Source organism: Caloenas nicobarica, chromosome 3 (assembly GCF_036013445.1).
Source record: "Caloenas nicobarica isolate bCalNic1 chromosome 3, bCalNic1.hap1, whole genome shotgun sequence".
NCBI lineage: Eukaryota > Metazoa > Chordata > Aves > Columbiformes > Columbidae > Caloenas > Caloenas nicobarica.
In genome coordinates, this window is record NC_088247.1 from 26,394,577 (window position 1) to 26,411,063 (window position 16,487).

Sequence of the window (16,487 nt, forward strand, 5' to 3'; positions counted from 1 at the left end):
CAGAAAGCTGAGCACCACAACCTTGATGGTTTACACATCTCAACAGCCTCAAGAGTGCTCAGTAAAAATGAAGTTGCTGCCTTTGGGGTCCAGAAGCGGAATGAAGAACTGACTAAGCTAATGAGCAGATACTGCTGAAGCAGTTTTGGAAGATTTGCCAAAGAAGAAGGCCCCATGCAGCTGGAATTCACGCCACAAATTCCTTTGCGAACTAATTTTTTTGCAGTCTTAGGCACAAAATGCAGTATTGGTGGTAAAAGGTAATGATGTCAGCGTTCCCTTTTACCTAAAAAGCTGACTGTTAAAGACCAAGATGCGATAACTTGGGGTTCAGAGCAGCTTGAGGGGATTACAGCCCACATCTCCCACGAGTTCTTCAGCCATTAAGCTAATGGCCTTCATAATCAGAAGCATATTTTCTCTCCTACACAAAGATTTAAGTATGCTACTGAAAGAAGAACAATCCTGTCAGACAATTTTAAGACCACTTTATCCTAAAATATCCTTCATAACTGAAAGCCACCTTGCAATACCTAGTTAAGGCATATATAGCTGAGAATGACAGGTTATATGCTGTGTACCTGGGAAAGCAGAGAGGCTGAGGTGGAGCTGCAGGAATAGTCCATGGGTGGAAGATGACGGTGGCTGCCCAGACTCCCACAGGGTGGAGGCGGCTGGGCTGGATGCTCAGCTAAGTCTGAGGAAGATCTGGCACTGTCTGCTTCAGTTCTTGAGTCACCTGCTACCACAGAGACAGTTCTGGATGTGCAGTAGCTCATGTGATACAGTCAGGTGATTTGATCTGCAAACGGGAGTCCAACTTAAACTTCTCATGAGCAAATAAAGACAGATGAAAAAATAAAAGTGCAAATCTTCCACAGTTTAAGTGACTAGAAACTGAACCTTCGCAACTGCTGTCGTGGAGAGAACATCTTTGTTCCTGTGTTCTTTATGTGGTCTAATCCAGCATGCTCTGATGCTGTGTTTCCACAGCGACCTGAACTAGCTGATGGTCCTGCCTGCCCTTTGCTCTTGCTCTTTCTACTGCACTGACTTGAGCATTTGACCAGCATTATGTTGAGCACAGTCAGCATGCTGAGGAAACAGCTGCCTTTTTTCACATCCATTTTCTGTTGGATTTGCCTGCTGAAGTGACTCAGCCAGAGAGGTCCAAATGAAGTCTGAAAGGGAGAGGCCAGGACTCTGGCGAAGGGTGGGACCTTGGTACCCAATAGTTATGTCAGGTTATGTTTGCACACCAGCCCGTTGAACCAGCCAAGGAAACAGGTAGGGATTGCCTGGGCTTTGCTGTAAGTGTAAGGCATCTAGCTACTAAGCAAGTGTAACCAGTCCTAGAGCTCTCAAGGGGAGTTATTTAAGCACTTTCAGGGAATTTCACCAGAAGAAATCGGACTTCAGGCAACCTAAGGATTCAGTGATGCCTCAGCTGACATTTTTCTGAAATCACATTGGGATGAAGATGTTTTTTGTAGCAGTTAAATGGCATTTGGTGTCCTAGATCAATCTGAGGTTTCTAACTTCTGGTATCACAGCGACTTTTAAAAATATTATGAGTATCGCTATTATGCATAAGTATCTTTCAGAATTTTAGCCCCTATATTTCCAAACCATTCAGGGATAATTGTAAATGCTGTAATAACTTCTGTGTTTTACAGGTGACTCCTGACTCCAAATGCAGTATTGCAGTAAGTACCATATTACGTAGTATTCAGCTAGAGCTGTCTTGGAAGACAGGTTATGATTGTCACAAGTTCCTCAGAGTAGTCTTTTCTGATATCTGTCATTACTATAGTGCTAGAAGAAGCTGCTGAAAAAGATCTAGCTATGAATAATTTTTTAATGATATAAATTATAGTATTTATTTTATTAACTTACTCTCATATGACTGTGTTTCTTGCTTCGTAAGAAAGAAATTATAAAAATCCCAATCTGTAATGTCTTATTCTCTGTAAGGCACTTTCATCCAAATCTTGCGTAGATGTCTCTCGCTTCCTGAGATCCTCCCTGGGCAAAGGCTGCAAGGAGCAGAGGCAGCCAAGTTTGCCATTCCCATACTTTTATGGCATACTTTTACTTTTTTATACTTCAGAACTTCCTGAAGAAGTTCAAAATGCAGGTATAGAAGTCACAGCACAAATGTGGTAGCCAAAAGGACAATAGAGGATCATATGTTTATGCATTTTCATGCATTGTAATTTATTATTAATCATATCTTCCTGTGGATGTCCGAGCCTCGAGAAGTGAGAAAAATTCTAAATATCAGGTGAAAAAACATAAGAGGAGGGATTCTACCTTCTCAAAATCTATTTCAAGAGCAGTAAAACAGAAAAATTGATGGGACCCAAAGAGAGAAAAGAGTTTATACTTGGATTCTAATCAGATTTCCATCACCTAGTAAAATTTTTAACTTATAACATATATAGCCTTTTATCAAACAACAAGAGTAAATTTAGAAATCATAGAATTAAAGACTTTTGATTGCCAGTACTACTCATGGGATTAAAATCTTGGCTTTTTGCATCTTTCATTATTTGTCATGGAGATATATTCTGGTTGTTGGATAAATTCCAGATCCAGGTTTCCTTTCTGTGTGCACAGTATTGTCATGGTGTGCTGTGACGTGATAGCATTCCTGGCCAAGGGAGGTGACTGTCACGCTCTGCTCTGCACTGGTGCGGCCTCACCTGCAGCACTGTGTGCAGTTCTGCATGCCACAGTATAAAAAAGATATAAAACTTCAGGACAGTGTCTAGAAGAGGGCTACAAAGTTGTTGAAGAGTTTGGAGAGGAAGCCGTATGAGGAGCAGCTAAAGCCACTTGGTTTGTTCAGCCTGGAGAAGAGGAGACTGAGGGGAGACCTCATGGGGCTACAGCTGCCTCACAAGGGGAGGAGGAGGGGCAGGCACTGATCTCTTCTCTTTGGTGACCAGTGACAGAACCCAAGGGAATGGCAGGAAAATATGCCAGGGGAGGTTTAGGTTGGACATTAGGAAAAGATTCTTCCCCCAGAGGGTGGTGGAGCACTGGAACAGGCTCCCCAGGGAGGTGTCACAGCTCCAAGCCTGGCAGTGTTCCAGAAGAGACTGCACAATGCCCTCAGACACATGGTGTGACCTGTGGGGTTGTCATATGCAGGGACAGGAGTTGGACTCGATGATCTTTGTGGGTCCCTTCCAACTCAGGACATTCTGTGATTCTATGACATGGGAAACCTTCATTTTTCATTGCTGCAGTGAGATGAGAGTGTCAGATCTCCAGGTGATAGCAGTCAAATATAATAAAGCTGCTCCAAAATGCACAAGATGCAGATATAGCCCAAGGACCAAAGCTTTGTATCTTATGCATGACACCTCAAAGTAAAGTCATATCTGGTAGTAACAAAATACAATCCAAACACTGTTGTTTTCATGCAAAGACACTGCTGCCTTTTGACAATGTGAATTGGAACTGATACATGTGGACCAAATGCCTGTGCTCAGCGATCCCAAAATAAGAGCAAAACTTGTCTGAAGGAGAACAGGGCAGATATAAACCCTGTGCTACATGTGTAGTCCTTCAGGGAGAAGACTTGTACCTTTGAACACGCTGTGCTGCATACACTGTCTGGGAGAAGCCACAAATCAGCCAAGCACAGATGCATTGTCCAGGGTGACCTGGATTTTTCCATCTGACCTTTACCTGTCTTCCAGGGAATTCAGAAAGATGAGAACTAAATGTAGAGCTTGAGACCATCACATTGTGTTCTGGCCTTTCCAGTAGTATGCTGAGTCCACAAACCAAATAATTGCACTCAACAGCACATTGTTTATTTGATATAGATTGAGTGAAAAAAAGCTGATGTGCTTTTCAAAGGCCAATCTATATCCTAACAGGATACATTTTCTTTATTTATACATGCAAATAAAGCACTAGAACAATAAACACCACATGTAAAAACACACATATGCAAATACTGAGAACAAATGCTAACAAATAGATACCTAAAACCATTTTGCAACAATAGTGTGTGAAGAGGAAAATGAAAGATGGCAGAGCAAATGGTCATTCCTGGAAGGGTAAAATCAGTAAAGGGAGAATGATCATGACTTGGACCTTGTACCCAATCTCTTGGCTTAATACGATGTAAATACAGAAGTAAGTTTTCATAAATATTCCGCGATATTTTATGACAGACTGATCTAGAAGAACAGACGCTACTGTAGAGAAATGGATGTCTGCATTGCCACTCTGCATATGATAAGAGATGATATTGCGTTTTCTCATCTTCATCCTCTCTTGAACTTTGTACTGCTCACAACCCACTGGTTTTACCTTACCTCTATAAAGCTTAGCTTGAAGAGCAATTTGAAGGAAACGGGAAGCAGATTTGTGGATCAGGTCATGGAGGACTGTGATTAGAAAAGGTACAGGGATATTCATATGAAAAGCAGGCGGTTGTACAAGATTGCCTGCAAGGTTGGCCTCTTAACAGCTAGCGTGAGGAGAGATGTGCTAAGAAACAAGAAGACACTGGTCAGACAAATAACTGTTCAAAAAGGCCCTAGTATGGAAGGTGGTGATTTTTGATTGCCAGTTCAACAGACAAATGACCTAATGTGTGCTAGTGCAACAGACACAGGTGCAGACTGGAGGCCTTGATGGTGGTGGGGTTGCACTTCAAGTGCTTAGATGTCCATGCATGGTAGATTCCCTAATGTACATGTATTTAAAAGACATTATGGTTCACTGATATTAACAGAGTTAGAGGCTGGAAAGTTAAGAAAATTAAGACAAAAATGTTTCTCAGGGCATGTCTGATCTTCCTTAAGGGCTTTTGGTCCCTTAGGATGTTCTGAGTCTACCTTTTGTTGTGCAGGAGATGAAACAAATATGTATATCTGAAAACCCAAACGAGAAATAAACTCATCTGGGGATATCACCTCACCAGTGTTTAATCAAATAGTCTTCTTGCTCCAAGCTATTTTAAGATAGTTCTCCTCTTTCTCATGACCTTTTAGATGTGGTCTACAGATACATCTAACTTTTTTTTTTCAAAAATAAATGAAGGAATGGGAGCAGTGAGTATTTTGATCCAGTAAGTTCACCATGATTTTGGAGATATGCTTCCAAAGCGAAAAATTGTGTGTGTGCGCATAAGCCCCAAACCCTTCAGTTTCTAGTGATGCTCAATAAATACCCCAACGGAGCTTTACAAAAGAATATTACTATAATCACCCATATTCCTGTCTGGCTTATTCACTCATAGACCAGTGTCATCAGAGAAATAAAGATCAGCACCACTGCAGTGTATATTTAGGCATTTATTTCTGTTATTTAATGTGCCTTGCATTAGCATGTGCACGTCTCTAAAGAGTTCTGCAGTGCGATGAATTACCCCAATATGTCACTGATTAGACAAAATTCCTCTCAGTTTCAGTAAGCCATCAGCTCTGCATGTTATGTTTCTCAGACTTTTTCACAATATGTTGAAAATTCAGAGAACAAGAACGGTAGCATTTCAGATACTGGAGAAAGTCACTTGAAAGGAATTAATGCAAAAAAAGTAGGTAGCCTGAGCAAATAACCTCATTTGGTAATTACTAAAAGAGTTCTTTAGGATGGAACAAAATATTACTTTGAATTCAAGTGAGCACATCGGGCAAAAAATCAGAAAGGAAGAGTCCAGAAAATATATCCTATGGCATGGATATGCAAATAACACATACGCACTTACATGACTACAGATGTATCCGCGTGCCTCGTTATTATTCAGGTATTTATCCTCTTAGTTCTCCTATGATGTTGATAAATGTTGTTATTATTGTATTACATATAAGAACTGAACAAAGTAAACCTATCTTTGAAGATTTTGGCCTATCACAAAAAGAAGCATATGGTAGACTAGAATTCAGAAACAAACCACCAACACCTAATGCCAAAAAACCTGGATCTGCTCTGCTCAACAGATTTGAATGTCAAAATGTCTCACAAACCTAATTCATTCCACTCGTCCTTTATAAATGCATGACATAGATATGGAATATTTGTTTTCCAAAGTTTAATAGTGAATCAGTGACAGAAGCAGGGAAACAATCCAGACCTTCTGACCTCTTCTCTTTCTCTTGTACAAATGAAGTACATGACTCTGGTTTTATGCCCTTGAAACTATATCTTAAGTTTTAATAATTTACATGAAATGAACTGGGTATGTGACTTCAAATATCAATCCACAACCTTTCCAAAATTAATTGACTGAATAGTTTTGCTAGTCAGCTTCCAGTCACTACTGTTTTTTCTTTACTGTCCAGACAAAAATGGGAAGCAAAGACCCATGTGTACTAGAATATAGCCAAGGGTTAAAGCAAATATGATGTGAAAACTATGCAAGTGGACTCCTCTAGGAAAAAAGCTCCAACCATTTTTGTTGACTTGAAGGTCAACATCTTTGTGCATAACGAAGAAAAGGTTAAATAAGCTTAAAACATTACTAGCTGGACTGTATTTATCCTGTGGTAGACTCTTCAAACTATCTAGCATACGATCTTGACCTTAGAAAAGGTTAAGAAGACAAGTGCTGTCGGTGGCTCTTACTCATGCAAAACTTAGCCAGCATCAAAAATGTCAGTGGAACCTTTTCTATTTTCATTTAATTCTCTCAGCGTTTTCATTGGAAATATGTGCACATTTCAATATCAGGTTGCCAACGTTAATGAATTCTCAGCTCTGCACAGATTACTGTACTTCTCAGTATCTAGCACAGTTAATCACTGCACTGTGTCTTCAGAGCAATGCACGAAGCAGAGGAGCAGTCACCTCTTCGCAAAAGTAGGTCCCTCAGAGCTGCAATGGATCAAAGATAAAAACACTCCTGACAGGACATTAGTCAGAAGATGGTGCTATTATAACAGAACTTCTAAGGCAGCTGGGCCTCTACAGGAAACCAAAGCATACAAGTCAGGCTCAAGAGAAAGGAAACCCCAAGTGTAAATTGAAATTTTATTTCAATGTGAGCTGATGCTCATCATCTTGCTGAGTACACTGTACAGAAATGTTCTCACTGAAATGAAAGACCCTTTGATTTCATGCTTTGGCTTGCTTGCACTATTCACACCAAAGGGGAAATGCAGAGAAAAACACAGATTTCAAGTTGCCATTCATGAAGTTTTTCAAAATGTTTGGATATTGCCAGCTCACTTCAGGGACAATCCAGCTCACTTCAGTGACCCTTGAATTATCAACTACCATTTAGTGTACTTTGATGTCAACATAAAGGTTCTGACTCAAATGCTGCTGGTGTTGCAAACAACCTGGAATTATGCAGTAATACAGTTGCACTGCCTCTGGAGCAGGATTAGCTCCAGTAGAACTCCTGTTCGGTGTCACACAGAAGTAGCCTTAGAAATACTTCCTTTTCTCTTTTTAAGGGAAAAAATGGAGGTTGCCCAACTTTTCATGAACAGAATACTACATTTTCTGCAATGTAAAAAGGTTAAAGTGTGATTGTGAAGGAAAAAAGGCTGCCGTTGGTAGGAAAATGAGCAAACAAGAATATAATTACCAAAACATCTGATTGCGTGTAAATGAGTGCAGTAATTACCCACATAGCAAATAGGTGGTTAGAAATGCATGAAATTAGAGTAGTCCACAGGAAAGTTAACTGCAGTAATTGATATGATGAACAAGATGAATTCTGCAGGCTTTGGGCAATCGTGGAAAGTAGATTGTAGAGAAAAAGGCAGAAACATTAAACAGAAAACACCACAGATGGGTTTTGCTCTCTGACAGAGTTCTTTTCATTGGTAGAAAAGCCATAGTGTTATTTTTAATATCTAGAATATAAAGAATGTACATAATGAAAATCCAGCTGGGGACAGGTGTCCTCATCACAATCCAAGTATGTTAATGAAAGAGGTTACCATTCCTGGCTGCAATCCAGTACCCTTCTGAAGGATGTTACTGGGTTGAGTAAATGTTTAGTGGAGCAATATCTTTTTAAAAAATGCATAAATACTATTTGTGAGCTGAAACTGATTGATTTGTGTGACATTGCTTGAACGCTCAAGCAAACCTTTTTCCTGGAAGGTTGATGGGCCACAGTGCTCTGAGTCAGGGCAGTGTCTTGTAACTAATGACTGTAAGGAGTGGGATATAATAGCTGTGTATTACATTTAGTTACTTAATTAAAAGAATGTAAATACATGCATGTCACCTGCTTCCTGTCTTGACAATTACTGTTTGGCTCATTTCTAATAGCTTTTTCAACAGCAGAGGTCAGTTAAGGGAAAAGATTCGGAGGAGTGAGAGGAAAACTTTGTAGGAAGCATTTTGCAATGCTACTTATCTATTCTAGAGTAAATCAGGAGGAACACTACTGCTTCTACTGCAGTGTGTATTTATACCATGAGAAAAACTAAGAGAATGGCAAAAAACTTAGAGACAGTCAGTGGAAATGGGGTGTTACATGTCTGAAGAGAGGGGTCAAATTCTTTCCTGCCAAACATGAGCAAGCCCCTGTGAAAATGTCAATGAAGCTTCACTCAGAAATGTCAGGAGAAATTTTAGCCAGTGTGGGCATTTCACAATTAATATTTTTCTGTTGTTGAAATAGAGCCATATCTTTAAGCACTTGTCTGATTAAATGCAGGCATTTTCAGCAGGCTCTACTGTACATCATTCTGCCTGACACCTCTCCTGTTTGCCCACCTTGGATAGAGAGATGCAGAGCTCCTGGACAGCCCCTGTGTCTGAACTGTGTCAGAGAAGGGAACTCAGCAGCTTCTAGGCTCCTTTCCATGAATGTGGGAACTCGCAGTCCCCAGGGTGGCTGGCTCCCTGGCCAGGTACATGGGTGGCCCGTGGCAAGGCCCCTGTCCAGCTGACAAGGCTTCTGCAAGGTATAGACACAGTCTGGGCTCCTTTGACCCAGTGGGCACTTCCATGGCACTGGTGTGGACTCTGCAGATCAGCAATGATCTCTTTTTAAACCTTTTGAAAACTGTTTCCATTTCATTTTTTAAAACTTCAACTTGAAGTTTGGAAATTTCTGCATTCAGTTCAATTCCAAAGCATGAAATTATTTCCCCAGAATTTTAAGTCATGAGCTTCAGCCATTTTTTCTTGTAGACGGGTGAGAGGAAAGAGTAAAAGCATAAGGACTTGTTTATAAGGAGAAGAAAATTGAGAATTAAGCAGTTAGTTGTATTCTGGCATGAATAACATTCTCATTACCTCCCTGTCCAATACGGATAAGCAGAAAGAATCAGAAATATGTTCATGAATATTTCAAGGGCACTGTTAATTTTGATAGTTTTTGTATTGACACCAATGTATCTGAGAATAAAAATCTGGTCCGTGGATATATGTCCTGAGGTAAGCAATGTAGGTCCTGCTAATTAGCATCTCCTTAATTTTGACTAAATTAATAGATTTCAAAACATGAAATATAACCAGGCTCAGTAGTTTGCTAAAAATTCTTTCCTTAAGGGGAATGGAAGTTTTTTACTAGGTATATCAATTCCATTTTTAAAAAGGAAACCAATTATGATGTTTTGTTTCTTGCTAAATGTGCAAATACTTTTCACAGGAAAGTTTTGTAGAACTCTATGCACCTGCCCACGTATCTTTATCCATAAGAATTCATACCAAGATAGAAAGCAAGAAAAACCCCAAATGCATGTGAAAGAGAAAGAAAAAGTGAGCAAAAAAGATTTCTCAAGGATTTACATCCTAATTAAACAAGTGACTGACTTGGCATGTCTTGTCTTTGTTACATCTCTGCAGCACAGTCTAGGAAAGAGCATTCCCTGGGGGAGCTGTTAGTCTTGAATAATAAAACAGAGAACATGCAGGGAAGGCTGAAAAGAGCTGCTGCAGAGGTTAAGGGAGAAGCACTAATTTTGAAAAGGAATCCCAGTGATGGATGCATAATTGCCCCGAATAAAAGGGAACAAGCTTTCTTGTGGCAAGTTAATATGAGCCAGCTAAGCAACCAAGAAAATAATCAGGCATGAAAAGCTTTGCTTCCAGCTACATCAGTTTAGGGAGTCTGATATACATGCCATGTTTCTCCATCACGTCTTGTCCAAATTTTGGTCTCTGTACAGTTGAGTAGCTCTGGGTTTGAGCCTGGATTTCTCTATTGTGGAAGGACTTATGAGGGGCAGAGATGCCAGAAGGAGTCCCCTCCAAGTCTTCTCCTCACAATTTAATTAAAGAGCTTTCTCACTCTTACAAATGTTTTTGCTCACAAGCCAGCTGGAGATCCAGAAGAGACCAGGACAAGTTATACAGAGGAGATCCTGCTCCTACATCTCTTCTTCGATGTTACTCTGCTAGAGAGCTGTTCCCTAGGAAATATGATGCTTTCATATCCCTGGCCAACATCTGCCCTGAGATCCCCTGCTACACAGATGTTAACACAGTCTCAGCCTTAACGCATTGCTGAATTTCCCACAGAGCAGGGGGAAAATGTAAGAAAAGCAAAGGATGTGTCACTGCCTTGAGCTCTACTGGTGCAGATTTATGACACTGTTGAAAAGGTGCTCCAAGATCTGATTCAAGTACATCTTGGTTGGTTCCATAGAAGTATCACCCCACACAGGAAAGGTGTGGTCTGCATCCTGCACATGACCCAGTTTTATCAGTCACTGCCCAGGTTTCCACAAACAATCATGAAACTGGAAAAGTACTTGGTAACCCCTAAGATTGTCTATCATTCATTAAAGTCATGAACTGCAGGGACAGGAGTGTCGAGTGTAGGCGTCACGCCAGCAACAGTGTGGGACAGGCTAGAGCATGGAGACACTAGAGATCTGGTTGTCTCCCCTATACTGCCTCTCATCTGCTTTTATCTTAGGCAACTCTCTTGACCTTTCTGTACCTGCAAAGTTGTACTAACAACACATACTTCTTTTGTAAAGCATTAACATCTGCTAAAGCAATGAAAATATCTTCATTCATATTCATAATAATAATTGATGGCGCCCATCTGGAAGCAAAAAAAAAGCGCAGGAACTGAACAGAAAGTATTTATCTGGATGTATAACAGTCAGGAGAAGTGCCTATGTCATGTGTTGTAAATATGGAAAACAGAACACAAAAGGCCCATTTAATTCACATGAGATTCCTAATCCCTCATGTACCATGTTTGGTGCTGATTTATTTGAATTAAGATGGCAAGAAAACTTTCTCTTACTGTTTTTTGTTGGATTTTTGTTTAGCTTTCTTTTGTTTTTAATCAAGCTCTTGCTCAAGCCATGTGAGTAAGAATTCAGTAACACGTTGTAAATCACAGTTTGCAAGTTCCGTGACTGCAGATCAGATAGTAAAAGATAATGCTGTATAATTCACATGTGGCTTGTTCGTCATTCAGGCACCACATGTCAAATTCTCCCTATGCACAGCAGAATGTGTGAGCAGAAAAGTTGGTAGAGATTGCGAAGAACATAATTTTAAATTCCCGGTGTTTAAAATCCTTTGGTTATTGGTGAAACAATTCACAATCTTATGAGTACAAGCCTAAACCCTTTTTTAACCATCTTTGAGTCAAAGTCAATTTACTATGAAACTGTTTCAAAAGAGGAGTGACAAAAAAAAAAGCAGTCAGCAATATAATATTTTCCAATTAAATGGTAGAGAAAATATTTCAAAATTGAATTTTCTGACATGCCATCACGATAACAAAAGATTTCTCAGAGCTCTGCATCCCAATTAAACACCCTGTTAAACTTTTTCAACAATGTAACATTATTTTAAATTTCTCAGCGATTGTAACTTGCTACAGTTGCTCAGACAAGGTCTGTGGCAGAGCTATTGTTCTAAACCCACTTCATGGTTTTTGGAGAGAAACAAATGAATTGGAATCCAAAAGTGCAATTTTTCTATGTTGTCCCTAAAGTCTTAGTTCCAGTGTCTACAGCATAGATGTAATTTACAGAACTCATGTATATAGCATTTAATAAAATGAGGCCCCAAATGGTCTGACATTTGACTCCTATCATAATATAAAGACTGAATACTGTTATATAGTCCTACAGGTGCCAACATACAAATAAACAGCTGTGCAGTCCTGAAGATACCTGAGCTCCTCATATGGCTCCATTTATATTACCTACCCAATTAATCAACACAAATACATATTTACCTAAAAGCCGAAACAGGCCACCTCAGGATGAAGAGTTATGGGGTTGTAAAGGGCATGTGAGTCAGATGTCTCTTCAGATACCCTTTGAATACCCTTCAGATGGATACACAACAGAACAAGGAATGATCACCCTTTTTGTTTGAAGACACCAATGCCAGTGTTTACCTGAGATATCTCTAGCTGAGTTTTGTACTGATCAGGTGTGTTGCTATGTGGTCAGCTACCAGCCAGCTTTATATGAATTTAATTTTCAGCTTTATCTCATATCAAAAAAAGGGATAATGCAATCCGAACAAGCATGTTTTTGACTATTAGCAAATGTCTCCCACCCCTGATCCCTAATTAATGAATGTGAAACCTTTGGTGAAAATCAGAAAATCTTGACCCCATAAATACTTCATGGAAATGGGCATCCAGATAAAGGAGAGATGCCCATCAGGTGGTCTAACCAAAGGAAAACTGTTAAGTGGGTTCACAGCTTAGCATATCAGGTAACTTAAAAGTGCCCCATACTTCAGTCAAAGCTCACCTTGTCTTGGACATCAAAATCACACTCGTAGAGCTACATTCTTTTAAAGGAGATGAAATCATTGCTGCAATATGATTCAACTCTTAATTCTGACTTCCATAGGGTGAATGCTCCTAAGTCATAGAAGTTGTCGCTAGTAATTTCATCTAAACATTTGATTTTGGCCCAGAATGTGTAGCAATGGTGTTAACATTGAGTAAGTTAAAGACTTAGAAGCTCTGACCCATAATGTAATATTAATTCTGTACAGAGCTGCTTCTGTTTTTCTGGTCTTAGTCCTTTAGACTTTCCAGTTTTAAGGATGCAGGAAGCTTAAACAACTTTAAAAAGAATAAAACTCTTACGTCCTAAACAATAATGGAATGGTCTTCATAACTATAGAAATAGATATAGCTATATATACGGGTAAATATTTAATATGAATTAATATAATGGCATACATGTTAATTATATATCATACATATGTCTATATTATGTATAAATATATAAAAAATAACAGGTATTTTTTAGGAACTAGCAAAAGAACAAAAACCCCTTTATTAGGCACTACTAGAGAAGGACTTACCTGAACAATTTTACGTGAAAACACACATATATACACCTATCCAGAGCATGCAGAGGGTGTGGTGCCACTGTCACAGAACCACAGAATCACACAGAATGGTTGGGGTTGGAAGGGACCTCTGGAGACCATCTAGTCTAATCCCCCTACTAAAGCAGGTTAACCTAGAGTAGGTTGCACAGGATCACATCCAGGCGGGTTTCGAATGTCTCCAGAGAGGAGAATCCACAACATCTCTGAGCAGCCTGTTCCAGTGCTCTATCCTTCCTTTCAGAAGATGAGTGACCAGTTAGGGTTTTGTGGATATTTGTTAAAACTATTTCTACTTCTTAGTATATTTTGAGTGGAGTATTAACATTTGGAGGTATGATTTGGAGGTATGACTTTCATTAATAGTGTAGATGGCTCAACAGCTGCAACTTAAGAAGTAGTTAAATTAATTTTGCAAAATGTCTGTATGAACTGCAACAAAACCTATCCATAACTATTAGTGATCTCTTGCTTTTACCTTTACAAGAATATATGAAGCCAGTGTTAGTTCGTCATGTGTCTCAGAAGCAAAATCACAGCAGAAGAAATAGTATTACAGGTTTATTATGTCTCAAAATATAGAAATATATTCCAACAGCATCTTTTAAAGAATAATATAACAATAATCTTCAGTTTCTTATTCTCAAAATGGTACACCATTATTTAAAAATATATTACTTAATGTACCCAAAATTTAGTTTCCATCAAATTCCATTTAGAATAAATTGAGTTCAAAAAAACATATCCACCTATGCAATTTATACAGTAACCGGCAAATTTTTTGAAGGCAACCCAGGAATTCAACTGTTCCAAAATGGTAATTCAGTTGGAGACATCATATTTCACTATATACCCTTGTACATGAACTGCAACTACATGTAGATATGTAGGTAATGTCAGTATAAAATAGAGATGCAAGTGTAAAAGGGAACTGTTGTATTAGGGGAAAGAGTTCACAAAACTGAAATCAGAACTGTTAATTTTTTAAAAAATCTGAGTGTATGCATAAAAAGGATTTATGTATTACTCCAACAGCAAATAAAATAAGTTAGTTCCTGTAAAAGGACAGTTGCACATTCACATGCATACGTACAGTCACACACACATGCTAATTTTATCAGTCTGTAACAATCTGTGTTTTCTGAAATATGCTTTAAATAACAGGAAAAGACAGATTTTATGTGAATAGACTGTCTAAGGACAAACTGATATATCCTATTCATTTTTTACCAACAATCTGAACTGTCTAAATGAACCATTTTTAATCAAGGCAATTCATGATAAAAGCATATATTAGAATTAGCCATGTAGTAAAGAGAAAACAGAGTTTCTATTTCCCATTTCAATAACACTAAAACAACAGGATATCCAAAAACATTAAATGTGATAAATTCAAAATAAACATATGGATAGTGGTGGTGAGAATCATAATCTGTAATTAATTGTGCAATTCACAACCACAGGATTTCATTTGAGGCCAGAAATTAAGGGAGATCAAAAATTGTTTATACGGATTTAAGAATTTTCGAAGTTATGATAGTTAATGCTAAAAAAAAGGGAAAGATAACCCATCTTACATCTCATGATTTAAGCCAATTTCCAGCTGATAGAAAAGCAGATGGGACAGAAAGTGGGCTGCAAATTACCCAGTGGCTCACTACAAAAGCAGGTTTTCATCTTTGCCTGAAAACAGCCACCATCAGAGACAAGAGTTTCAATTAAGCAGGTGACAACTGCTGCAACCCCTGTGCCTTCCCTTGCAGACTCAGAAAACATGTTCAAAAGTGGAAGCTAAATAGATCAACGCCTGTCCATACCCTGTCTTCTGTGTATTTTGTGTGTATCATCACTTGTGTATACAATGAGATGGCTAGTGTGGTTTGTTTGTTTGATTTCACCTCATGCTGTTATTATAAAAATATTTGCCAGAGCAGTCTAATAGATAATAGACTGATATGATTTGAGGTAAGAATGTTGTAGTTCAATTTTTAGTGTTAGCTTGGAAAGTCATAGAGGTGAGAGTCTGTTTCCACATAATTCCCAAAGCTTTGAGCCTTTTGCGAACTCTGCAGCCCACAAGCCAAGAAGTAACATACTCCTCCAGTTACACTCATCTTGCTACAGAAAATAGTTATAACAATTATGTGCAATCTTTTCACTTCTATTTTCTACCTACTATTTATTTACTTAAACACTGTTCAACATTTCACTTTTTCTACTGGAGCAGAACTTCTAAAAGAAAAAATATATTTAGCCAAGAAGTTTTGTTTAGTTTTTTTTAAATTTTTTTTTTGCGGTTGTTGTTGGTGGTTGTGTTTTGTTTTATTTTGTTTTTTCCTGTGCCTCTTTCTAAATAAATACCCCACCACAGTTTTCATTGGCACAATAACACCAAATGTATTTTAGTTCCTTTAACAAATGTATTTTAGTTCCTTTAACAACATGAAGCAGTTACAGAAGTTCTGGAGTTTCTAGCTTTAAAAAAGTCTATACAAAGGCTTTACTTAAAAATATTGAAATGGGATAAATTAAATTCCAGTATGGTAAATTGGAAAAATTAGTTTGTGAAGTTCTCTTGCATATTAAGGTGACCCATAGCATAAATGATCTTGAAATTTTTCTCGTACAAAAAAAACCTATATACTTTTAAATAAATAAAAGCTACTATATACATTATACTGTACATTTAAATGAGAGATGACATGAAATGGAATAAATTTAGGACTGTGTTTTCATCAGCAGGGCTCATATCTTGACTTTATTACAATTGTGAATAAAACCCTCTGCTTTAGATTATTTTTTTTTATTCTAGTGGCAGCCACATGAACGCACGACCATATTCCTGTATTTTTTTAAAATAACATTGGAACTGTCATCAAAGTAGAGCACGGAGATTGCGTTCAGTTTTGTTGGTGCACAGCATGGCTTTGGTACATGATCAGGGAACATCAAATGAACCTGAAAGACAGATAAATACATAGCTCATATATCAAACAGAGAGGTACAAGGACGTCAGTGCAAAACATGTCTGCAATTCAGAGAGTGCTGTGCTCGCAGATTTTCCTCTGTTGGCAACTTGAAAGCACAGCTTACCTCCAGAAAGTTGCTCTGATTTCAATCGCGTGGGCAGATATACAATAATAGCAGATGCAGAGATAAATGAGGAAGAGTGGCCAAGAGAGAAAGCTGGTTTTCAGATGAAATTTAGAAAAGGATTGGAGTTC

General features: G+C 38.5%; 1 protein-coding gene across 1 annotated transcript in view; it reads right to left on the bottom strand.

Moving 5' to 3' along the window:
• Positions 1 to 13,956: 13,956 nt before the first annotated feature.
• BMP5 (bone morphogenetic protein 5) overlaps positions 13,957 to 16,487 on the bottom strand; it is a 58,041-nt gene continuing 55,510 nt past the window's right edge. The window contains exon 7 of the mRNA XM_065630935.1: positions 13,957 to 16,221. Within this exon, the coding sequence (XP_065487007.1) occupies positions 16,072 to 16,221 (150 nt within the window). The 3' untranslated portion in view covers positions 13,957 to 16,071. The remainder of the gene's footprint in view (positions 16,222 to 16,487) is intronic.